General features: G+C 35.1%; 1 protein-coding gene across 1 annotated transcript in view; it reads left to right on the top strand.

The window, feature by feature from the left end:
- LOC148949190 (dopamine D2-like receptor) overlaps positions 1–26,382 on the top strand; it is a 185,173-nt gene that overhangs the window by 30,528 nt on the left and 128,263 nt on the right. The window contains exon 2 of the mRNA XM_089092646.1: positions 20,077–20,329. Within this exon, the coding sequence (XP_088948772.1) occupies positions 20,077–20,329 (253 nt within the window). The remainder of the gene's footprint in view (positions 1–20,076; positions 20,330–26,382) is intronic.

Here is a 26,382-nt window from a genome sequence, read left to right as displayed (position 1 = left end):
CTTGCTCTGAAATGGTCTTTGAAAAGTATTTCTTGGTGTTGAGGTATCCAAAAAGCTGTAAAGTATAGTTGTGGGTGAAAAAGATAAGTACTTCAAGCTGGAAAATGGGTTTAGGAGGGACATTAAGAAAGTAACTTGCTCTGAAATCGTCATAGAAAAGAATTTCTTGGTGTTGAGGTACCCAAAAAGCTGTAAAGTATAGTTGTGGGTGAAAAAGATAAGTACTTCAATATGGAAAATGGGTTTAGATGGGACAATAAGAAAGTAACTTGCTCTGAAATGGTCTTTGAAAAGATTTTCTTGGTGTTGAGTTATCAAAAAAGCTGTAAAGTATAGTTGTGGGTGAAATAGATAAGTACTTCAAGTTGTAAATTGTGTTTATGAGTTTCACTAAGAAATGAACTTGATCTGTAATGGTCTTTGAAAATTATTTATCGGTGTTTAGGTATCCAAAAAGCTGTAAAGTATATTTGTTGGTGAAGAAGATAATTACTTCAAGTTGTAAAATTGGTTTAGAAAGGATATTCAGAAAGTAACTTGCTCTGAAATGGTCTTTGAAAAGTATTTCTAGGTGTTGAGGTATCCAAAAAGTTGTAAAGTGTGGTTGTGGGTTAAAAAGATAAGTATTTCAAGTTGGAAAATGAGTTTTATAGGGACATTAAGAAAGTAACTTGTTCTGAAATGGTCTTTGAAAAGCATTTCTTGGTCTTGAGGTGTCCTTAAAGCTGTAAAGTATTGTTGTGTAGGAAAAAGATAAGTACTTCAATTCGGAAAATGGGTTTAGGAGGGAAATTAAGAAAGTAACTTGCTCTGACATGTAATTTGAAAAGTATTTCTTGGTGTTAAAGTATACAAAATGCTGTAAATTATAGTTGTGGTTGAAAAAGATAAGTACATAAAGTTGGAAAATGGGTTTAGGAGTGACATTAAGAATGTAACTTGCTCTGAAATGGTCTTTGAAAAGTATTTCTTGGTGTTGAGGTATCCAAAAAGCTGTGAAGTATAGTTGTGGGTGAAAAAGATAAGTACTTCAAGTTGGAAAATAGGTTTAGGAGGGACATTAAGAAAAGTAACTTGCTCTGAAATGGTCTTTGAAAAGTATTTCTTGGCGTTGAGGTATCCAGAAAGCTGTAAAGTATAGTTGTGGGTGAAAAAGATAAGTACTTCAACTTGTAAAATGGGTTTAGGATGGACATTAAGAAAATAACTTGCTCTGAAAAGATATAATAAAGCCTTAAAAAGTATTAAAAAAATGGAGAGGGGACTCTTGGGGGGTCCGGGGTTCCTTGGGGGACCGGGTGGTCCTTTGGGGCGCCGGGGGGCCCCTTTGGTGGGCCTGGGGGACCCTTTGGGAGCCCGGGGAAACCTTTGGGGGCCGGGGGCTTCCTTCGGGGTTGGGATCTTTGAAAAGTATTTCTTGGTGTCGAGGTGTCCAAAAAGCTGTAAACTATAGTTGTGGGTGAAAAAGATAAGTACTTCAAGTTGGAAAATGGGTTTAGGAGGGACATTAAGAAAGTAACTTGCTCTGAAATCGTCATAGAAAAGAATTTCTTGGCGTTGAGGTACCCAAAAAGCTGTAAACTATAGTTGTGGGTGAAAAAGATAAGTACTTGAATTTGGAAAATGAGTTTAGGAGGGACATTAAGAAAGTAACTTGCTCTGAAATTGTCTTTAAAGAGTTTTTCTTGGTTTTGAGATATCCAAAAAGCTGTAAAGTATAGTTGTGGGTGAAAAAGATAAGTACTTCAAGTTGGAAAATGGGTTTAGAAGGGACATTAAGAAAGTAACTTGCTCTGAAAAGATATAATAAAGCCTTAAAAAAGTATTAAGAAATGGAGAGGGGACTCTTTGGGGGTCCGGGGTTCCTGGGGGGGCCGGGTGGTCCTTTGGGGCGCCGGGGGGCCCCTTTGGTGGGCCTGGGGGACCCTTTGGGAGCCCGGGGGAACCTTTGGGGGCCGGGGGCTTCCTTCGGGGTTGGGATCTTTGAAAAGTATTTCTTGGTGTTGAGGTATCCAAAAAGCTGTAAAGTATAGTTGTGGGTGAAAAAGATAAGTACTTCAAGTTGGAAAATGGGTTTAGGAGGGACATTAAAAAAGTAACTTGCTCTGAAATCGTCATTGAAAAGAATTTCTTGGTGTTGAGGTAACCAAAAAGCTGTAAAGTATAGTTGTGGGTGAAAAAGATAAGTACTTCAATTTGGAAAATGGGTTTAGAAGGGACAATAAGAAAGTAACTTGCTCTGAAATGGTCTTTTGAAATTTATTTCTTGGTTGTGAGGTATCGAAAAATCTGTAAAGTATAGTTTTGGGTGAAAAAGATAAGAACTTCTAGTTTGAATATGTGTTGAGGATGGTCTACTAGTTTGTAACGTTCTCGTATATTGTTCATTAACAGAATTACGTAATTTTGTGGCAACCAAAAATCTGTAAAGTATAGTGTCTGTTGAAAATGATAAGTCCTTAAACTTCGAAAATTGGTTTAGGAGGGAACGTAAGAAATAAACTTGATCTGACATGGTTCTTGAAATGAATTTCTTGATTTTGAGGCATCCAAAAAGCTGTACCGTGTGGTTGTGGGATAAAATGATTAGTAGTTGAAGTTATAAATTGGGTGTAGGATGGAGATTCAGAAAGTAAATTCATGTAAAATGTCCTTTGAAAAGTATTTCTTAGTATTGAGTTATCCAAAAAGCTGTAAAGTATGGGTGTGTGTGAAAATGAAAGGTTCTTCAAGTTGTAAAATGGGTGTAGCAATGAGATTAAGAAAGTAACTTGCTCTGAAATGTCTTTTAAAAAGTATTTCTTGGTGTTGAGGTATCCAAAAAGCTGTAAAGTATAGTTGTGGGTGAAAAAGATAAGTACTTCAAGTTGGAACATGTGTTTAGGAGGGACATTTAGAAACTACCATGCTCTGAAATGGTATTTGAAAAGTATTTCTTGGTGTTGAGGTGTACAAAAAGCTGTAAAGTATAGTTGTGGGTGAAAAAGATAAGTACTTCAAGTTGGATAATGGTTTTAGGAGGGAAATTAAGAAATTAAATTGATCTGAAATGGTGTTTGAATAGTATTTCTTGGTGTTGAGTTATCCAAAAAGCTGTAAAGTATAGTTTTGGTTGAAAAAGATAAGTACTTCAAGTTGTAAAATGGGTTTAGGAGGGACATTAAGAAAGTAACTTGCTCTGAAATGGTCTTTGAAAAGTATTTCTTGGTGTTGAGGTAACCAAAAAGCTGTAAAGTATAGTTGTGGGTGAAATAGATAAGTACTTCAAGTTGTAAAATGGGTTTAGGAGGGCAATTAAGAAAGTAACTTGCTCTGAAATGGTCTTTGACAAGTATTTCTTGGTGTTGAGGTATCCAAAAAGCTGTAAAGTCTTGTTGTGGGTGATAAAGATAATTACTTAAAGTTGCGAAGATTTGTTAGGAGGGACAGTAAGGAAGAAACGTGGACAGAAATGACATTTTAACATAATTTCATTGTTTTGATACATCAAAACAGCTTTAAAGTATAGCTGTGAGTGAAAAAGATGAGTACTTCAAATTAAAAATTGGGTGTAGAAGTGACATTATTGAAGTAAAGTGATCTGAAATGTTCTTTGAAAAGTATTTCTTGTTGTTGAAGTATATAAATAGCTGTAAAGTATAGTTGTGGGTGAAAAAGATAAGTACTTCAAGTTGGAAAATGGGTTTAGGAGCGACATTAAGAAAGGAAATTGCTCTGAAATCGGCGTTAAAAAGTATTTCTTGGTGTTGAGGTATCCAAAAAGATGTAAAGTAGAGTTGTGGGTGAAAAAGATAGGTACTTCAAGTTGGAAAATGACTTTAGGAGGGACATTTAGAAACTACCATGCTCTGAAATGGTATTTGAAAAGTATTTCTTGGCGTTGAGGTGTCCAGAAAGCTGTAAGGTAGAGTTGTGGGAGAAAAAGATAAGTACTTCAAGTTGGAAAATGGGTTTAGGAGTGAAATTAAGATAGTATCGTGCTCTGAAATGGTCTTTGAAAAGTATTTCTTGGTGTTGAGATATCCCAAAAGCTGTAAGGTATAGTTGTGGGTGAAAAAGATAAGTACTTCAAGTTGTAAAATGGGTTTAGGAGGGACATTAAGAAAGTAACTTGCTCTGAAATGGTCATTGAAAAGTATTTCTTGGCGTTGAGTTACCCAAAAAGCTGTAAACTATAGTTGTGGGTGAAAAAGATAAGTACTTCAAGTTGGAAAATGGGTTTAGGAGGGACATTAAGAAAGTAACTTGCTCTGAAATGGTCTTTTAAAAGTATTTCATGGTGTTGAGGTATCCAAAATGATGAAAATTATAGTTGTGGGTGAAAAAGATAAGTACTTCAAGTTGGAAATGTTGTTTAGGAGTGAAACTTAGAAATGTACTTTATCTGTAATGGTCTTTGAAAAGTATTTCTCGGTGTTGAGGTATCCAAAAAGCTGTAAAGTATAGTTGTGGGTAAAGAAGATAAGTACTTCAAGTTAGAAAATGGTTTGAGAAGGGACATTAAGAGGGTAAAGTGCTCTGAATTGGTCTTTTAAAAGTATTTCTTTGTATTGAGGTATCCAAAAAGCTGTAAAGTGTGGTTGTGTGTTAAAATTATAGGTACTTCAAGTTCGAAATTGGGCTTAGAAGCGACAATAAAAAACTAACTTACTACGAAATCGTCTTTGAAAAGTATTTCTTGGTGTTGAGGTACCCAAAAATCTCTAAAGTACATTTGTGGGTAAAAAAGATAAGTACTTCAAGTTGGAAAATGGGTTTAGGAGGGAAATTAAGAAAGTAACTTGCTCTGAAATGTATTTTGAAAAGAATTTCTTGGTGTTGAGGTATCCAAAAAGCTGTAAAGTATAGTTGTGGGTGAAAAAGATAAGTACATCAAGTTGGAAAATGGGTTTAGGATTGACATTAAGAATGTAACTTGCTCTGAAATGGTCTTTGAAAAGTATTTCTTTGTGTTGAGGTATCCAAAAAGCTGTGAAGTATAGTTGTGGGTGAAAAAGATAAGTACTTCAAGTTGGAAAATGGGTTTAGGAGGGACATTAAGAAGGTAACTTTCTATTATATTTTATTTGAAAAGTATTTCAATTTGATGATTTACCATAAAAGATTTAAATTATAGCGTTAGGTAACAATTATCGTTACTTCAAGTTTGCAAAGGGACTTAGGGGGAATATTAAGAAAATGACTTGCTCCGAAATTAATTAATAACGCCTTAAAAAGTATTAAAAAATGTAGAGGGGACTGTGTGGGGGTCTGGGGTCCCTTGGGGGGCCGGATGGTCCTTTGGGGCGCCGGGGGGCCCCTGTGGTGGGCCTGGGGGACCCTTTGGGAGCCCGGGGGAACCTTTGGGGGCCGGGGGCTTCCTTCGGGGTTGGGATCTTTGAAAAGTATTTCTTGGTGTTGAGATATCCAAAAAGCTGTAAACTATAGTTGTGGGTGAAAAAGATAAGTACTTCAAGTTGGAAAATGGGTTTAGGAGGGACATTAAGAAAGTAACTTGCTCTGAAATCGTCATAGAAAAGTATTTCTTGGCGTTGAGGTACCCAAAAAGCTGTAAACTATAGTTGTGGGTGAAAAAGATAAGTACTTGACTGTGGAAAATGGGTTTAGGAGGGACAATAAGACAGTAACTTGCTCTGAAATGGTATTTGAACAGTATTTCTTGGTGTTTAGATATCCAAAAAGCTGTCAATTATTGTTTTGGATGAAAAACGTAAGTATTTCAAATTGGAAAATGAGTTTAGGAAGGACATTTAGAAATTACAGTTATCTAAACTGTTATTTGAAAAGTATTTCTTGGTTTTTATGTCTACGAAAAGCTCTAGAGTACAGTTGTGGTTGAAAAAGATAGTTACTTCAAGTTGTAGAATGTGTTTATGAGTGTTAGTAAGAAAGTAGATTGTTCTGAAATGGTCTTTGAAAAGTATTTCTTGGTGTTAAGGTATCAAAAGAGCTCTAAAGTATAGATTTGGGTGAATAAGATAAGTACTTCAAGTTGGAAAATGGGTTTAGGAGGGACATTAAGAAAGTAACTTGCTCTGAAATGGTCTTTGAAAAGTATTTCTTGGTGTTGATGTATCCAAAAAGCTGTAAAGTATTGTTGTGGGTGAAAAAGATAAGTACTTCAAGTTGGAAAATGGGTTTAGGGTAGACACTTAAATATGTAATTTATCCTAAAGGGTGGTTGAAAAGTAATTCTATGTGATTAGGAATCTTAAAAGCTCTAAAGCATAGCTGTCTGAGACAAAAGTAAGTACTTAAAATTAGAAAATTAGCGTAGGAGGGTCATAAGAATAGATCTTTCTCTGAAATGTAGTTTGAATTTTATTTCGTTGTGTTGAAGACTCCAAACATCTGTAAATAATAGTTGTGGGTGAAAAATTTAAGTACTTCAAGTTGCAAAATGGGTTTAGGAGTGACATTAAGATAGTAACTTTCTCGGAAATTGTCTTTTAAAATTATTTCTTAGTGTTGAAGTATCCAAAAATCTTTAAAGTATAGTTGTGGGTGAAAAAGATAAGTACTTAAAGATCGAAACTGGGTGTAGGAGTGACATTAAGAAAGTAACTTGATCTGAAATGGTCTTTGAAAGGTATTTCTTGGTTTTTAGGTATCCAAAAAGCTGTAAAGTATAGTTTTGGGTGAAAAAGATAAGTACTTCAAGTTGGAAAATGGGCTTAGGAGGGATATTAAGAAATTAACAATCTCTGAAATGTCTTTTGAAAAGTATTTCTTGTTGTTGAGTCATCCAAAAAGCTTTAATGTATAGTTGTGGGTGAAAAAGATAAGTACCTCAAGTTGCAAAATGGGATTATGAGGGATATTAAGAAAGTAACTTGCTCTGAAATGATCCTTGAAAGGTATTTCTTGGTGTTGAGGTAACCAAAAAGCTGTAAAGTATAGTTACGGGTGAAAAAGATAAGTACTTCAACTTGTAAAATGGGTTTAGGAGGGACATTAAGAAAGTAACTTGCTCTGAAATGGTCTTTGAAAAGTATTTCTTGGTGTTGATGTATCCAAAAAGCTGTACAGTATTGTTGTAGATGAAAGAGATGAGTAATTCAAATTGGAAAATGGGTTTAGGAGGGACATTAAGAAAGTAACTTGCTCTGAAATTTCTTTTGAAAAGTATTTCTTGGTGTTGAGGCATCCAAAAAGCTGTAAAGTATAGTTGTGGGTGAAAGAGATAAGTACCACAGGTTGGAGACTGGGTTTAGGAAGGATATTAAGAAAGTAACTTGCTCTGAAATAGTCATTGAAAAGAATTTCTTGGCGTTGAGGTAAACAAAAAGCTGTTCAGTATATTTTTAGTTTAAAAAATGTATTGCTTCTATTTGAATAATTGGATTATTTGTTAAAATAATAAAGTAACTTTCTCTAAAATTGTGTATTAAAAGCATATCTTGGTGTTGATTTAACCAAAAAGCTGTAAAGAGAAGTGCTGGGTGAAAATTATAGGTAAGTCAATATCTAAAATGTGTATAGGATGGAGATTATGACAGTACCTGCTCTGACATGGTCTTTTAAAATTATTTATTGGAGTTGAGGTATCAAAAAAGCTGTAAGGTAGAGTTATGGGTGAAAAGATAAGTAATTCAAGTTGGAAAATGAGTTTAGGAGGGATATTAAGAAAGTAACTTGCTCTAAAATGGTGTTTGAAAAGTATTTCTTGGTGTTGAGGTATCCAAAAAGCTGTAAAGTAAAGTTGTAGGTGAAAAAGATAAGTCCTTCAAGTTGTAAAATGGGTTTAGGAGGGACATAAAGAAAGTAAATTGCTCTGAAATTGTTTTTGAAAAGTATTTCTTGGTGTTGAGGTATCCAAAAAGCTGTAAAGTATGGTTGTGGGAGAAAAAGATATGTACGTCAAGTTGTAAAATGGGTGTAGGAGAGAGATTAAGAAAATAACGTGCTCTGAAATCTTATTTAAAAAGTATTTCTTTGTGATGAGGTATCCAAAAAGCTGTGAAATATGGTTGTGGGTTAAAAATATAAGTATTTCAAGTTGGAAAATGAGTTTTATAGGGACATTAAGAAAGTAACTTGCTCTGAAATGGTCTTTGAAAAGTATTTCTTGGTGTTGAGTTATTCAAAAAGCTTTAAAGTAGTGTTGGGTTGGAAAAACATAGGTACGTCAAATTGGAAAATGGGCTTAGGAGGGACATTAAGACAGTAACTTGCTCTGAAATGTATTTTGAAAAGAATTTATTGGTGTTGAAGTATCCAAAAGCTTTAAAGTATAGTTGTGGGTGAAAAAGATAACTACATAAAGATGGAAAATGGGTTTAGGATTGACATTAAGAATGTAACTTGCTCTGAAATGGTCTTTGAAAAGTGTTTCTTGGTGTTGAGGTATCCAAAAAGCTGTGAAGTATAGTTGTGGGTGAAAAAGATAAGTACTTCAAGTTGGAAAATGGGTTTAGGAGGGACATTAAGATAGTAACTTGCTGTGAATTGGTCTTTGAAAAGTATTTCTTGGCATTGAGGTATCCAGAAAGCTGTAAAGTATAGTTGTGGGTGAAAAAGATCATTACTTCAACTTGTAAAATGGGCTTAGGATGGATATTAAGAAAATAACTTGTTCTGAAAAGATTTAATAAAGCCATAAAAAGTATTAAAAAATGGAGAGTGGACTCTTTGGGGGTCCGGGGTCCCTTGGGGGGCCGGGTGGTCCTTTGGGGCCTCGGGGGGCCTATTTGGTGGGCCCGGGGGACCCTTTGGGAGCCCAGGGGAACCTTTGGGGGCCGGGGGCTTCCTTCGGGGTTGGGATCTTTGAAAGTATTTCTTGGTGTCGAGGTATCCAAAAAGCTGTAAAGTATAGTTGTGGGTGAAAAAGATAAGTACTTCAAGTTGGAAAATGGGCTTAGGAGGGACATTAAAAAAGTAACTTGCTCTGAAATGGTCTTTGAAAAGTATTTCTTGGCGTTGAGGTACCCAAAAAGCTGTAAACTATAGTTGTGGGTGAAAAAGATAAGTACTTCAAGTTGGAAAATGGGTTTAGAAGGGACAATAAGAAAGTAACTTGCTCTGAAATGGTCTTTGAAAAGTATTTCTTGGTGTTGCTGGATCCAAAAAGCTGTAAAGTATTGGTTTGGATGAAAAAGATAAGTACTTCAAGTTGGAAAATGAGTTTAGGAGAGACAATAAGAAAGTAATTTTCTCTTACATGGTATTTTAAATGTATTTCTTTTGTTTTATGTATCCAAAAAGCTCTAAGGTATATTTTTGGGAGAAACACATAAATACTTCAAGTTGAAACCTGGGTGTATGAGCGACATTAAGACATGAACGTGCTCTGAAATGTCCTTTGAAAAGTATTTATTGATGATGAAGTAACCAAAAAGCTGTAAAGTATAGTTGTGGGTGAAAAAGATAAGTACTTCACGTTGAAAATGGGTTTTAGGAGGGACATTAAGAAAGTAACCTTCTCAGAATTGTTCGTTGAAAAGTATTTCTTGGTGTTGGTTTATCCTAAAAGCTATAAAGTATGGTTGTGGGTGCCAAAGATAATTTCTACATTTGGAAAATTGTGTGTTGGAGGGACATTAAGAAAGTAACTTGATCTGAAAGTGTATTTTAAAATTTTTTCTGGGTTTTTAGGTATCCAAAAATCTATAAAGGTTTGTTGTGGTTGAAAAAAAATAAGTACTTCAAGTTGGAAAATGGGTTTAGGAGGGACATTAAGAATGGAAATTGCTCTGAAATGGTCTTTGAAAAGTATTTCTTGGTGTTGTTGTATCCAAAGGCTGTAAAGTATAGTTTTGGGTTAAAAGGGAATGTACATATCGTTGTTGTTTTGTATGATGAGGTACTATGTGAATAGAATTTTATCAGTTTTGTCTTTGAAAAGTTTTCAAATTTGGTGTTGTAAAATAAAAGAAGTAATTTTTGGTCAAGGTGTCAATGAGCATACCTTCATGTTGAAAAGTGAGTTTTGGAGGGACATTAAGAAAGAAAAATGAACTGAGATCGATATTTTTAGGAATATCTTGGCTATTATTTATAAAAAAATATTTACAGTAGAGTTTTGGATGAAAAAGATAAGTACTTCAAGTTGGAAAATGGGTTTAGGAGGGACATTAAAAAAGTAACTTGCTCTGAAATTTCTTTTGAAAAGTATTTTTTGGTGTTGAGATATTCAAAAAGCTGTAAAGTATAGTTGAGGAGGAAAGTGATAGCTACCTAAAGTTGGAAAATGAGTTTATGAGTGATATTAAGAAAGAACCTTGATCTGAAATGGTCTTTGAAAAGTATTTCTTGGTGTTGAGGTAATCAAAAAGCTGTAAGGTAGAGTCTTGAATGAAAAAGATCAGTACTTCAAGTTAGAATACGTGTTTAAGAGGGACATTAAGAAAGTAACTTGCTCTGAAATGTACTTTGAAAGGAATTTGTTGGTGTTGAGGTATCCAAAAGCTTTCAAGTACAGTTGAGGATGAAATATATCAGTACTTTAAGTTGGAAAATGGGTTTAGGAGTGAAACTAAGAAAGGTACTTGCTCTGTAATGGTATTTGAAAAGTATTTCTCGGTGTTGAGTTATCGAAAAAGCTGTAAAGTATAGGTGTTGGTGAAGAAGATAAGTACTTAATGTCGTAAAAATTGTGTATGAATGAAATAAAAAATGGAACCAGGACTGAAATGGTTTTTGAAAAGTATTTTTTGATGTCGAGTTACCGAGAGAGCTCTTAAGTATAGCTTTGGGTGAAAAAGATAAGTACTTCAACTTGTAAAATGGGCTTAGAAGGGACATTATGAAAGTAACTTGCTCAGAATTGTTCTTTGAAATGTATTTCTTTGTGTTGAGGTAACCAAAAAGATGTAAAGTGTAGTTGTGGGTGAAAAAGATAAGTACTTCAAGTTAGAAACTGGGGTTAGGAACGACAATAAGAAACTAATTTGCTCTGAAATGGTCTTTGAAAAGTATTTATTGGTGTTGAGGTATACAAAAAGCTGTAAAGTATGGTTGTGGGTGAAAAAGAAAAGTACTTCAAGCTGGAAAATGGGTTTAGGAGGGACATTAAGAAAGTAACTTGCTCTGAAATGGTCTTTGAAAAGTATTTCTTGGAGTTAAGGTATCCAAAAAGCTGTAAAGCACAATGATGGGTGAAAAAAATAAGTAATTCTGGTTGGAAAATGGGTTTAGGAGGAACATTAAAATAATAAATTGCTCTGAAATGGTCTTTGAAGGGTATTTGTTGGTGTTGATGTATCAAAAAAGATTTAATTTATTGTTGTGGTGTAATAAGATATTTACTTAATGTCGAAAAATGCGTGAAGTATTGACATAAAGAAAGTAACTTGCTCTGAAATGGTGTTTGAAAAGTATTTCTTGGTGTGGATTTATACAAAAAACTGTGACGTATAGGTGCGGATGCAAAAGATAAGTACTTCACGCTGGAAAATTGGCTTCAGTGGGAAATTAGGTAAGTTAAATTCTCGGAAATGTCTTTTGAAAAAAATTTCTTGCTTTTAAAGTATCCAAAAAGCTTTTAATTATATTTGTGGGTGAAATACATAAGTCCTTCTGGTTGGAACATGTGTTAAGGTGTGACATTATGAAAGTAAATTGCTCTGAAATGGTCACTGAAAAGTATTTCTTGGTGTTGAGGTAACCAAAAAGCTATAAAGTATAGTTGTGGGTGAAAAAGATAAGTATTTCAAGTTGTAAAATGGGTTTAGGAGGGAAAATAAGAAAGTAAATCTCTCTTAAATTGAATTTGAAAAGTATTTCTTGTTGTTGAGGTATCCAAAAAGCTGTAAAGTATAGTTGTGGGTGAAAAAGATAAGTACTCCAAGTTGGTAAATGGGTTTAGGAGGGACATTCAGAAAGTAACTTGCTCTTAAATGTCTTTTGAAAAGTATTACTTGGTGTTGAGGTATCCAAAAAGCTGTAAAGTATAGTTTTGGGTTAAAAAGATAAGTACTTCAAGTTGGAAAATGGGTTTAGGAGGGACATTAAGAAAATAACTTGCTCTGAAAAGATATAATAAAGCCTTAAAAAAGTTTTAAAAAATGGAGAGGGGACTCTTAGGGGTTCCGGGGTCCCTTGGGGGGCCGGGTGGTCCTTTGGGGCGCCGGGGGCCCCGTTGGTGGGCCCGGGGGACCGTTGGGGCGCCGGGGGGAACCTTGGGGGGCGGGGGGCTGCGTTGGGGGCTGGGAGGGGGTATCGAAACCCTTTGGGGTTTGTGTCGAGGGCCTCACGACACTGTTCAAATGGAACTTGTGTATTATAACTACCACAGAGTTTCACCCTCAAATTCTCTTCTAAAACCTCTTCTAAAATCATCTTTTCAAATGTCTCTAACTGTTTCGACAAAATAATTCCCTAAAATGTCTAAAACGGTTTCGCCCAAATAACCCCTAAACGTAATTTCTGCGTGTTCCTTTTGTTTTTGGCATCCCTGCGCTGTCACATTTCAAATTACTAAGAAACCCCTATTCGTGAATCAATAATTCCCCTTAGAAACAACAAATTAATTCCCTTACTTGACAAATCAATCAATCTTGACATCATCTGTCAAACATTAAAAAACTTCGCCCCGGAAACTATTCTACTGGTCGAACTCAAAAGATATTAATAAACTTTGCCCCGGAAACAATTCTCTTGGAAACACGTTAGACTCAATAATCCAGAAAACATCCATCAAAGTGAAAAAAATACTGTTTTTCCATTCTCACTGACAAAAACCATAAAACAGACATAAATTGATGTTGACATCCTTGAAAAACATCAAATAAATTGACCATTACACATAACCGTCCAAAAAAACATCCATAAAAGTGAGAAAAATCCTGTTTTTTCATTCTCACTGACAACGAACAGACATAAAAACATGCATAAATTATGTAAAAAGTTGTAGGTGGCAGCAGGGGTGTCTTCCGGTATCAATAGGGGCCTTTCTACTGGCCTTTTGATTTCCAATCGAGTGAGCCCTTTTGGAAACGACAACACTTTCTATAAGCAATTTATATGCCCCCAGGGCAAAAATTACAACCCTTACCCTAAGGTCTGTTACGGTGGCTGTCATCCTCTAAGACCGAATTTCCAGAACTTTCAACTACGTTAAACAACATGGCTATCTCATAATTTTGATTGGATGTGTTTGGGGAAATGGTGCGCGTGAGAAGGGTGATAGTTGCCTTCCAATCCCTTTCGACTATTCAAAAGGGCACAAGCCACTTCAATTTCGAATTGAATGAGCGCTTATCGAAGTTTCTACGACAACTTCTTCGATACGAAGTGCCCTGCTCTAAAGGAAAAAATTAATAAATAATATATTCTGCCAACATCGTTCTTATATGCCCCCAGGGCATAAATTAAAACCCTTGCCCTGAGAGTTGTGGGGGAGTGTCCTCCTCTTTACTGAGTCCCCGTTTCTTGTCTCGTTCGCGAGTGTCCCCGTTTTTTACTTAGGCAGCGCGATCGTTCTGCCTATGATTTATGCAACAACTTTCTATATAAACTTTATATGCCCCCAGGGCATAACTTACAACCCTTGCATTGAGGGTTCTGAGGGGGCTATCATCATAAAAGACCTAATTTCCAGAACGTTCAACTACGTTGAACAAAATGGATATCTCCAAATTTTTATTGGATGTGTTTTGGAAAATGGTGCACGTGAGAGGGGCGTTAGTCGCTATCCAATCACTTTTAACTATTAAAAAAGGCACTAGCCCTTTCAATTTCAAATTGAATGAGCCCTTTTGAAGTTTATACGACAACGCTTTCAATTTAAAACTTTATATGCCCCAGGGCATAACTTACAACCCTTGCCCTGAGGGCTGTGGGTGGAGGGGTTGTCATCCTTAAAGACCTAATTTCCAAAACTATCAACTACGTTGAATCAAATGGCTATCTAAAAATTTTGATTGGATGTGTTTAGGGAAAAGATGGGCGTGAGAGGGGGTTAGTTGCCCTCAAATCACTTTCGACTATTAAAAAGGGTGCTATCCCTTCAAATTTCAAATCGAATGAGCCCTTTCTTAAGTTTCTATGACAAAGATTTTAATAAAAACCTTATATGCTCCTAGGGCATAACTTATAATCCTTGCCCTGAGGGTGTTGGGGGAGTGTCCTCCTCAAAAATATATTTTCTATCAGGAAATCAACTACGCTGAACAAAATGGCTATCTCAAAATTTTGATTGGATGTGTTTGGGGGAATGATGGGCGTGGGGAGGGGGCTAGTTGCCCTCAAATCACTTTCGATTATTAAAAAGGATACTAGCCACTCCAATTTCCAATCGAAAGATTCCTTTTCAAAGTTTCTACGACAACTCCTTCGATACGAAGTGCCCGGGTATGGAGAAAGAAAAAAAAAATAATACATTTTGCCCACATCGTTCTTTATTTAGGCAGTGCTATCGCGCTGCGTATGAACATAAGAATTACATATATGGCAATTCCCAAATTGTAATTTTAACATTCATATTAGATCTTCCGTTTCACTCAATTCCACTCTAACAACTGTTTTAGTATCGAGTATCTGTCCCGGCATCTGTAGCATCTCCCGTTGGACATTCCATATACAGTATGTAAAAGTATATAAAAATACAGTTTAATGCACGTTGTATAATGTATATAAGTTTAATGCACTAGTTCCAAAAGGGAAATGATCTCTCTGTAAATCAAACAATCAAGTTCAGTAATCAGAGTTCTCTATTGTAGAGGTTTCAAGTTTCTATCTACAAAAATGTTGAACTTTGAATTTCTATTCCCAGAAGAAAGATCACGGCTGTGTGTTTATTTGTTGGGTTTTCCTCCTGGGGTGACCCTATCGCACCAAAGGTTTTAGTGTAATTGCAAAGGGTTAATTCAAACCTAAATTAAAAGTTCTAGTGCCCTTTTTATAGTGGCAAAGAAATTTTGCCATAGCAAAGTGCCATTTTCTGCCAGTCAGTGGCAAAAAACAACAATTTCCGTACGAACAAGATTGAAATATTATTGCGTGAAATTTCCTACAAAGCCAATCGATTTCACATTATTTAATTATTTAATTTATAAAAAATATAATTATTATAATATATAATATAATTATTATAATTATTTTACTTAATGCTGTATATTGAGCTTTCTAGCGTCATAGTTTGTAATGCCGCGCCATGGCTTATTTGTTTTCAAAGTCACAAGCAGTACATACAAAATAATGGCGGATAGTGACAATCATTTTTATGCTTAATTTAACTATGTTGATTCATTATGAGTCTTCACAAATTTTTATTGGTGGGAAATACTTGCAGGACAGCTATTAAGGAGAATGTTAGTAGATATTTTGTCCTAAAAAAAATCCTGAAAATATTCTTGCTGAGTTCCTAAGATCCTGAATTTGAGGGAAAATTCTATTAAGTTGCAAATTTGGGATATTGACCCTTTTTTGTGTGAGCAGTTTCTTTTGATATTTTGGCAAATATTTGTTTTTCAAATTGTACCCTTTTTCCAAAAAAATAGGAAATAAACACTTTGAGATTACTGGTGGTTTACTCGAAAGGTAAATAGACCCAAAATGTTGGATATTCTTTGCAGGGAGTAAACCAGTAGGGACCTATCATGAGTTACGAGATACGCTGCGTGCTGCCATCTATAATTGAGTCTAACGCTGTACGTACATAATTTATTCAAGGATTATTGATCCACGAAGGGGGAAAGATTTCTCAGAAATTGATTTACATAATCGGCGGGGAATTATCGATCCACGAAACGGGAATTAAGAAACATTATAGCTTCTTTGATCTTTAGGTCTGAGGGATAAATGGTCTTTAGTGACAGAAATAAATTGATATTCTATTTTTAAATATGGCTTCTCATGTCTTTAGACTTAGCGATAAATTAATATTCTATCGAAGCCTTAATAGAGTAACCAAGAACACCTTCGAGATGAAGAGATTAACGCGGGATTTTTTTCCTGGGAATTTCAAATGTGACAGCGCAGGGATGCCAAAACAAAAGGAATACGCAGAAATTAAATTTAGGGATTAATTTGGGTGATACTGTTTGAGACATTTTAGAAGATGACTTAGACGAAAACGTTCGAAATATTTTAGAAGATGGTTTGGGCGAAACAGTTTGAGACATTTTAGAATATGATTTTCAAAGATGATTTGGGGTGAAACTCTGTGGTCGTTATAATACACAAATTCCATTTGAACAGTGTTGTAAGGTCCCCTACCCCAACCCCAATGGGCCCCCATCCCCCGGGCCTCCAAAGGTCCCCTGGGCCCCCAAAGGGCTCCCGGGCCCCCAAAGCCTCCCCCGGGCCCCCAAAGGCCCTTCGGGCCACCAAAGGCCCCCCAGGCCCCCAAAGAGCCCCCCTCCCCATTTTTTAATACTTTTTTTTGGTGCACTTGAGACACAGAAGGGCCCCCACATTTCAAATGCTTTATTATATCTTTTCAGAACAAGTTCCTTTCTTAATACCCCTCTTAAACCTATTTTACAAGTTGAAGTACTCATCCTTTTCACCCACAACTATACTTTACAGCTTTATGAACACCCTGACACCAAGCAATACTTTTCAAAGGCTTTATTATATCTTTTCAGAGCAAGTTCTTTTCTTAATGTCCCCCCTAAACCATTTTTTTTACAACTTGAAGTACTCATTCTTTTCACCCACAACTCTACTTTATGGCATTTGAATACCCAGCACCAAGTAATACCTTCAAACGACTTTTTTATATCTTTTCAGAACAAGTTCTTTTCTTAATGTCCCCCCTGAACCAATTTTACAACTTGAAGTACTCATTCTTTTCACCCACAACTCTACTTTATGGCTTTTGAATACCCAACACCAAGAAATACTTTCAAAAGACTTTTTTATATCTTTTCAGAACAAGTTCTTTTCCTAATGTCCCCCCTAAACCAATTTTACAATTTGAAGTACTCATTAATTTCATCCACAACTCTACTTTATGGCTTTTTGAATACCCCAACACCAAGCAATACTTTCAAAAGGCTTTTTATATCTTTTAAGAACAAGTTCTTTTCTTAATGCCCCCCCCCTTAAACCAATTTTACAACTTGAAGTACTCATCCTTTTCACTCACAACACCACTTTATGGCTTTTTGAATACCCCAACACCAAGCAATACTTTCAAAAGGCTTTTTATATCTTTTTAGAACAAGTTCTTTTCTTAATGTATTCCCCCTAAACCAATTTTACGACTTGAAGTACTCATCCTTTTCACCCACAACTCTACTTTTAAGCTTTTTGAATACCCCAACACCATGCAATACTTTCAAAAGGCTTTTTTATATCTTTTCAGAACAAAAATCAAATATTATTAATAAAATCACATGTATTTTAAATGTGTGCATCAAAGTAACAACATTCTTCTTTAATACCACCAAATGTTTACTGAACACACGCGATTTTCTCTTAGAAATAATATTTTTCATCAGTGATAACACGTTTTCAGTTCGAACTAGCAAGTTTACAGACAAAGATACAAAATTTTTTTTTAGAAGTAATATTATTTGTCTGTGATAACAACTTCTCTGTCAGAAGTAGCAAGTTTTGATTAACACTAACAAACCTTCTCATCAAAGTAACAACATTCTTCTTTAATACCACCAAATATTTACTGAACAAACACAATTATTATGTAGAAATAATATTTTTCATCAGTGATAACACTTTTTCTTTTCGAACTAGCAAGTTTTCTATCAAAGATACCCATTTATTTTTTATAAGTAACATTTTTTTTATTGTGATAACAACTTTTCTGTCAGAAGTAGCAAGTTTTGCTTAACACTAACAAACCTTCTCATCAAAGTAACAACATTTTACCTTAAAAATAACATACTTTTACTGAAAATACACAAATTTCTCTTAGAAATCATATTTTTCATCATTGATAACAGGTTTTCAGTTTGAAGTAGGAAGTTTTCTGCAAAAGATACAAAATTTTTTCTTAGAAGTAATAATTTTTTGATTGTGATAACAACTTTTCTGTCAGAAGTAGCAACTTTTGCTTAACACTAACAAATTTTCTCATTAAAGTAACAACATTTTACCTTAAAACTAACATACTTTTACTGAACACACACAAATTTCTCTTAGAAATAATATTTTTCATCAGTAATAACACCTTTTCTGCTCGAACTAGCAAGTTTTCGACCAAAGATACCAAATTTTTCTTAGAAGTAAAAATTTTTTGATTGCGATAACAACTTTTCTGTCAGAAGTAGCAAGTTTTGCTTAACACTAACAAACCTTCTCATCAAAGTAACAATATTTTACCTTAAAACTAACATACTTTTACTGAGAACACACAATTTTGTCTTAGAAATAATATTTTTCATCAGTGATAACACTTTTTTAGTTCGAACTAGCAAGTTTTCTACCAAAGATACCAAATTTTTTTTTAGAAGTAACATTTTTTTTGTTGTGATAACAAGTTTTCTGTCAGAAGTAGAAAGTTTTGCTTAACACTAACAAACCTTCTCATCAAAGTGACGACATTTTACCTTAAAACTAACATACTTTTACTGAACACACAAAAATTTCTCTTAGAAATAATATATTTCGTCAGTGATAACAAATTTTCTGTTCGAACTAGCAAGCTATCTACCAAAGATACCAATTTTTTTCTTATAAGTAACTTTTCTTTGATTGTGATAACAACTTTTCTGTCAGAATTAGCAAGTTTTGATTAACACTAACAAATATTCTCATCAAAGTAACAACATTCTTCCTTAATACTACCAAACGTTTACTTAACACTAACAGATTTTCTATTTGAATCATCAACTTTATCTTAATACTAACATACTCTTACATAAAACACACAAATTTGTCTTAGAAATAATACTTTTCGTCAGCGATAACACGTTTTCTGTTCAAACTAGCAGGTTTTCTGTCAAAGATATAAAATTTTTTCTCAGAAGTAACTTTTCTTTGATTGTGATAACACCTTTTCTGTCAGAAGTAGCAAGTTTTGATTAACACTAACAAACCTTCTCATCAAAGTAACAACATTCTTCCTTAATACTAACATACTTTTACTGAACACACACAAGTTTCTCTTCGAAATAATATTTTTCATCAGTGATAACAAATTTTCTGCTAGAACTAACAAGTTTTCTGTCAAAAATATCAAATTTTTTCTCAGAAGTAACAATTTTTTGATTGTGATAACAACCTTTCTATCAAAAGTATTAAGTTTTCCTTAAGACTAACAAATTTTCTCATCAAAGTAACAACATTCTTCTTTAATGCTACCAAACGTTTACTTAACTCACACACTTTTCTCTTAGAAATAATATTTGTCATCAGTGATAACACGCTTTCTGTTCGAACTAGCAAGTTTTCTGTCAAAGAGACCAAATTTTTCTTAGAAGTAACAATTTTTTCGTTTATGATAGCAACTTTTCTGTCAGAAGTAGCAAGTTTTGCTTAACACTAAAAAATTTTCTCATCAAAGTAACAACTTTTTCCTCAATACTAACAAACTTCTACTTAAAACTCTCGCGTTAATCTCTTCATCTCTAAGGTGTTCTTGGTTACTCTATTAAGGCTTCGATAGAATATTAATTTATCGCTAAGCCTAACGACCTGAGAAGCCATATTTAAAAATAGAATATCAACTTATCTCTGTCACTAAAGACCATTTATCTCTCAGACCTAAAGATCAAAGATACCAAAATGTTTCTTAAATCCCCTTTCGTGGATCAATAATTCCCTGCCGATTATGCAAATCAATTTCTGATAAATCTGTCCCCCTTCGTGGATCAATAATCCGTGAATAAATTATGTACGTACAGCGTTAGACTCAATTATAGATGGCAGCACACAGTGTATCTCGTAACTCATGATGGGTCCCTACTAAAACCGAAGTTTTCTATATCAAAGGCTGAATTCCCACCCTTACAATCCTTGAAGTTTGGTTTTTATCTCAAGATTTAACTTATACTAGGTTTTACCCACCTTGACCCCTTCATCTGATAAGGGTGCTAAGCATGGACCTTAACTTCAACACATTATGTGTAGCCTATAGCAGGGTATTAGACATTCCAACATTGAAGTTAAGTAACCTAAGTGGAAACTTAACTTTAAACAAAGTGTTAAGTGATGACATTTTTTTTTCAGATACATCGCTATTACAAGACCCCTAAGCTATGCACGACACAGGGATAACCGTCGTGTTTACCTTACAATTGTGCTAGTATGGATTATTTCTATTGCGATTGGAATGCCCATTACGCTCGGCCTGAACGAAACAGATGACAGAAAACATACTTTATGTACCTTCTACAATGCAGACTTCATTATTTATTCATCTCTTTCTTCCTTCTATATTCCTTGCATTATAATGGTTTTCCTCTATCACAGGATTTTTAAGGTAAATAAAAAACTTTTATTATTTTAATATTTTCGGGGACTAAAAAGCTTTTGTTCAGTCCTTCTCCATTACGCAGATTAAAAATTTCTACTTTCATCATATCCTTTGCACTCTTAACTTTTCTGAATTTAATAAACAGGTTTTTTTCCATGTCAAGCTGGAGTGCCGGACGGCCTCTAAGTCAGGGTAAAATAATAAGCCTATCATTTGATTAAATAAAAAAAAGTTGTTTTCAACTGAAAGTAAGGAGCAACATTAAGCTTAAAGTGAACAGAAATTATCAAGCATATGAAGGGGTTGTTCTTCCTAAACAACTCGCTCTTTACGCTAAAGTTTTTCAATATATTTAAACAGAGCTTGTTTTTGTTCTAATTAATGGAACATAGTGTTTCAGGAGTCGTTCTTAAGGAATTGGAACAGAATTTAAATTTTAGCGTAAAGGGCGAGGTGTTGAGGAGGAGTAACCCCCCTCATATACGTAACAATTTCTATTCGTTTTAAGTTTTAATGTTGCTCCTTACTTTCAGTTGAAAAACTTGCTTTTTTATTTAATTTATGATCGCTTTTTAAATAATGCCAGGAAATCTCGCTACACCTTCACGGTAGAATCCCTCCTCCCCACGGATTGATTTTCTAGACAATCAAATCCTGGTGAAAATTTACCCCGGACAATTACCCTTAACATCTCCACTTGTAAAATTGAGTCGGCAATGAGAAAGCAAGACACAAGAAGAATTTCGTATAGGAATTCTGGCAAATTCCCCTAGTGCATGGGCACCGGCACACAATTTTCCAGGCGGGTGGGGTCAAACGCCAAAATATCAGTGGTGGTTGGGTGACAGGGATTATATTCCGGGAACTTCTTTTCGTAGGAATAAGTTTATTTTGGAATACTTTTAGGAAAAAAATCTAAAATAAAAAGAGCAATTAAATTGCATGCAAAATTAAACAAAACACAGTAAATTTTAAACGACAAGGATTCCTGACAAAAGGATCAATTTATTTAACCAATAATATATTTAATTATTATGCATGTAATTTTAAAAAAAAATCAAACTCAAAACAAAATTACAAAAAGATTTATTACTTCCGTAAATTATAACAGGTGTAGACTTGTCTTTATGCAATTTCCTGCCCCTTAGAATAGTTTAAAGAAGGAGTAGAGATACTCAAAAATCATCCTGCCTGCATAGATACCACACTTTGATTTTATAACGGCCATATAAAATGTATCTTTCATAACAGGACAACTCTCCACTAGAACTTAAAGCCCTTATATATTCAGACATTTAAAAAAATAGAGTAGCGAAAAAAAAACAAAATTTAAACTTAACTGTCCAGATGCCAAATTGACCCTGTTTCTTTTTATTGTCCTATTCAACTAAATAAAATGAACAGGTTCAAAAAAAAAAAATATTATGAAATAGTTTGTGGTAAAAAAAACTAGAAGTAACAAGTGACTTGGACTAATATTTACCAAAACTAAAAATGGAATTCTCATGGCAATTGCTACACCGGCAGTATTGGCTTTTTATGCTGCATCTAAATATATAAAATTCTTTCAGTTTATTGTTACCCACCCAAAACCAAAAATCTGAGAAAATTTGCCTGATATTTGAAGAAAGGAGAAACACCCCCCCAAAAAGCAAGCGATCTTATTGAAAATCCTTTTGTTAGATACATCATATCAGAGAACCTTACCATAGAGGTTTCAAGGTCCAATTTCCCAAATATAGAATTTCACTCTTTTTTTTTCAGTCGTCGATGCGTGTTTATTTGTTTTGTTTTTCACAAGGGTGATTGTATCAAACAGTTCGTGGTAACGAACTGTAAGTAAGGAGCTACCCGGGTCAATAGTAATCGAAACTCTGATATCAAATATATAAGTTTCATCAAGTTTAGTCTTACCCATCAAAAGTTAAGCGCCTGAGAAAATTTGCCTGATTTTCAAAAAAGGGGAAAACACCCACTATAAGCTATAGAAACTTAATGAAAATCACACCATCAGATTCAGCGTATCAGAGAACCATACTTTAGAGGTTTGAAGTTCCTATCTGCAAAAATGGGGAATTGTGTATGTTTTCAAACAGTTCGTGGTAACGAACTGTAAGTAAGTAGCGACCCGGCTCAATAGTAACCGAAACTTTAAAAATGGATACCAATAGATACATCAAAAAAATTTTTGATACCAATAGATACTTCATAAGAATCAGATTTTAATGCTGATTTCAAATATATAAGTTTCATCAAGTTTAGTGTTACCCATCAAAAGTTGCACTAGTAAAGGGGGAAACACCCCCTTAAAGCTATAGAACCTTTTTGAAAATCACACCATCAGATTCAGCGTATCAGAGAACCCTACTACAGAGGTTTCAAGCTCCTGTCTGCACAAATGTGGAATTTTGTATTTTTTGCTAGAAGAAAGATCACGGATGCGCGTTTATTTATTTATTTATTTTTTTTTTTTCAGGGGTGATCGTATCGACCCAGTGGTCCTGGAATATCGTGGGAGGGCTCATTCGAACGGAAATTAAAAGTTCTAGTTCACTTATTAAGTGACCGAAAAAATTGAGGGCAACTAGGCCCCCTCCCAAGCTCCCAAGCTAAAGTTTTTGTTTTTTTTAAATAGTGTTATGAGAAAGAGTCTAACTTTAGCGTAAAGAGCGAGGCACTGAGGAGGGGACAGCCCCATTGATATACGTAATAATCTCTGTTAGTTTTAAGTTTTAATGTTGCTCCTTACTTTCAGTTAAAAAAAACTTTTTTTTTTATTTAATACAAGAAGAAAGATCACGGAAGCGTGTTTATTTCTATTTTATAATTATTTTTATTTCCCAGGGGTGATCGTATCGACCCAGTGGTCCTAGAATATCGTGGGAGGGCTCATTCGAGCGGAAACTAAAAGTTTTAGTGCTGTTATTAAGTGACAACAAATTGAGGGCAAGTAGGCCCCCTCCCACGCTAATTTTTTCCCAGAGTCACTGGATCAAATTTTTTAGATAGCCATTTATTTCAACATGGTTGAAAATAAAATAAATATGTCTTTTAGGATGACTTAAACCCTCAAAGTCACCAGGGGGAGGGCTGAAAGTTATGAAATTTACCCAATATTTACATATAGTATTGGTTATTGGGAAGTATACAGACGTTTTCAGGGGGATTTTTTCTGGTAGTAGGGGGGGGGGCGGTCGGGTGTTATGTGGGAGGATTTTTCCATGGAGGACGTTTTCATGGGGGATGGGACATTGCTATGAAGGGGGCACCAGATTTCCTAGCATTATTTAAAAAATCGATAAGAAATTAAATAAAAAAAACAAGTTTTTCAACAGAAAGTAAGGAGCAACATCATAACTTAAAACGAACAGAAATAATTACGCATATGATTGGGCTCGCCCCCTTGTCAATACCTCGCTCTTTAAGCCAAAGATTTTTTAGTACTTTCATAAGAGCTATTTATTCTAATTACGGCCTTTGTGATTAAGGGGTTATTTTTAAAGAATTGCAAGAAAATTCAAACTTTAGCGTAAAGATTGAGGTATTGGCTAGGGTGCGAACCCCCTAATATACGTATTAAAAATATATGAATATAGAAGTTCGTTACATTCGTTAATTCTTAAGTTACATATATTTATTACTAATAAAAACGTTCGTAAGGAGGAACGTAAAACGTTCCTCTTTACGCTAAAGTTAGAGTCTTTCTCACAATGGTATCATAGGCAGCGCGTTAGCCCTTTTTATTAGTTGAAAGTGATTGGAGGGCAACTACCCCCCCCCCCACGCCCATCATTCCCCCAAACACCTCCAATCAAAATTTTTAGATAGTTATTTTGTTCAGCGTAGTTGCTTTCCAGATAGAAAATATATTTTTGAGGAGGATACTCCCCCACAACCCTCGGGGCAAGGGTTTTAACTTATGCCCTGAGGGCATATAAGAACGATGTTGGCACAAAGTACTATGCATTATTTTTTTCCTTAAGAGCAGGACACTTCATATAGAAGGGGTCGTCGTAGAAACTTCAAAAGGGGCTTCTTCGATTGGAAATTGAGAGTTCTAGTGCCATTTTTAATAGTCGAAAGTGATTGGAGGGCAACTAGCCCCCCCCCCCCCCGACGCTCATCATTCCCCCAAACACATCCAATCAAAATTTTGAGATAGCCATTTTGTTCAGCGTAGTTGATTTAGAGATAGAAAAAATGTTTTTGAGGAGGACACTCTCCCACTACCCTCAGGGCAAGGGTTTTAATATATGCCCTGGGGGCATATAAGGTTTTTAGAGAAGGCGTTGTCGTAGAAACTTCAAAAAAGGCTTATTCGATTGGAAATTCAAAGGGCTAGTGCCCTTTTTAATAGTCGAAAGGGATTGGATGGCACCTAGTCCCCCCCCCACACGCCCATCATTACCCCAAACACATCCAATAAAAATTTTGGGATAGCCATTCTGTTCAGCGTAGTTGATTTCCAAATAGAAAATATGTTTTTGAGGAGAACATTCCCCCACAACCCTCAGGGCAAGGGTTTTAAGCTATGCCCTGGGGGTATATAAGGTTTTTATGTAAGGCATTTTCGTAGAAACAACAGAACAGGATCTTTCGATTGGAAGTTCAAAGGGAAAGTGCCCTTTTTAATAGTCAAAAGTGATTGGAGGGCAACTAGCCCCCCAACGCCCATCATTTCCCCAAACACATCCAATTTAAATATTGATATAGCCATTTTGTTCAGCGTAGTTGATTTCCAGATCGAAAATATTTTTTTGACGAGGACACTGCCCCACAGCCCTCGGGGCAAGGGTTTTAAGTTATGCCCTGAGGGCAAATAAAAACGATGTTGGCACAATGTACTATTTTTTTCCGTTTAGAGCTGGGCACTTCATATGGTAGGGGTTATCGTAGAAACTTCAAAAAGGGCTCATTCGATTTAAAATTGAGAGTTCTAGTGTCTTTTTTACTAGTCAAAAGTGCTTGAAGGGCAAATAGCCCCCCCCCACGTGCATCGTTCGTCCAAACACATCCAATCAAAATTTTAATATAACCATTTTGTTCAGCGTAGTTGATTTCCAGATAGAAAATATGTTTTTGAGGAGGACACTCCCCCACAACCCTCAGGGCAATGGTTTAAAGTTATGCCCTGAGGGCATATAAGGTTTTTTTAGAAGACGTTGTCGTAGAAACTTTAAAACAGGCTCATTCGATTGGAAAATCGAAGGGCTAGTACCCTTTTTGATAGTTAAAAGTGATTGGAGGAAAACTAGCCCCCCCCCCTCTTCAACGCCATCATTCCCCCTAGCACATCCAATAAAAATTTTGAGATAGCCATTTTGTTCAGCGTAGTTGATTTCCAGATAAAAATATGTTTTTGAGGAGGACACTCCCCCATAGCCCTCAGAACAAGGGTTTTAAGTTATGCCCTGGGGGCATATAAGGTTTTTAAAGAAGGTGTTGTCGTAGAAGCTTCAAAAAAAGCTCATTCGATTGGAAATTCCAAGGGTTAGTACCCTTTTTACTAGTAAAAAGTGATTGGAGGGCAACTATCTGCCCCCCACGCCCATAATTCCCCCAAACATATCCAATAAAATTTTGAGATAGCCATTTTGTTCATCGTAGTTGATTTCCAGATAGAAAATATATTTTGAGGAGGAAACTCCCCAAAAACCCTTAGGGCAAGGATTATAAGTTATTTCATGGGGGCATAAAAGGTTTTTATTGAAATCTTTGTCATAGAAACTTGAAAAAGGTCTCATTCGATTTGAAATTCAAAGGGATAGTACCCTTTTTTTTTCGTTGAAATGTAAGAGTTTGAATATTTCAGTAGTGTTTTGTCGTGGTTTACCTTGTCACTGTTACATTCTGATGATTTTTCAAAGTTCTTTTTGATTTTTTTTTCATTGAAATGTAAGAGTTGGAACATTTCAGTAGTGTTTTCTCGTGGTTTTCCTTGTCACTGTTACATTCTCTTGATGTTTCAAAGTTCATTTTTGATTTTTTTTTCGTTGAAATGTAAGAGTTGGAATATTACAGTTTACCTTTTCCTTTTCCTTTTCAGTTTACCTTTTTAC

Source organism: Artemia sp. Qi Xiang Cuo, chromosome 8, assembly GCF_049724085.1.
Source record: "Artemia sp. Qi Xiang Cuo chromosome 8, ASM4972408v1, whole genome shotgun sequence".
In the NCBI taxonomy this organism is placed as follows: Eukaryota; Metazoa; Arthropoda; class Branchiopoda; order Anostraca; family Artemiidae; genus Artemia; species Artemia sp. Qi Xiang Cuo.
Note: the sequence above shows the minus strand (reverse complement) of the source record. Positions and strands in the feature narration are given on the sequence as shown.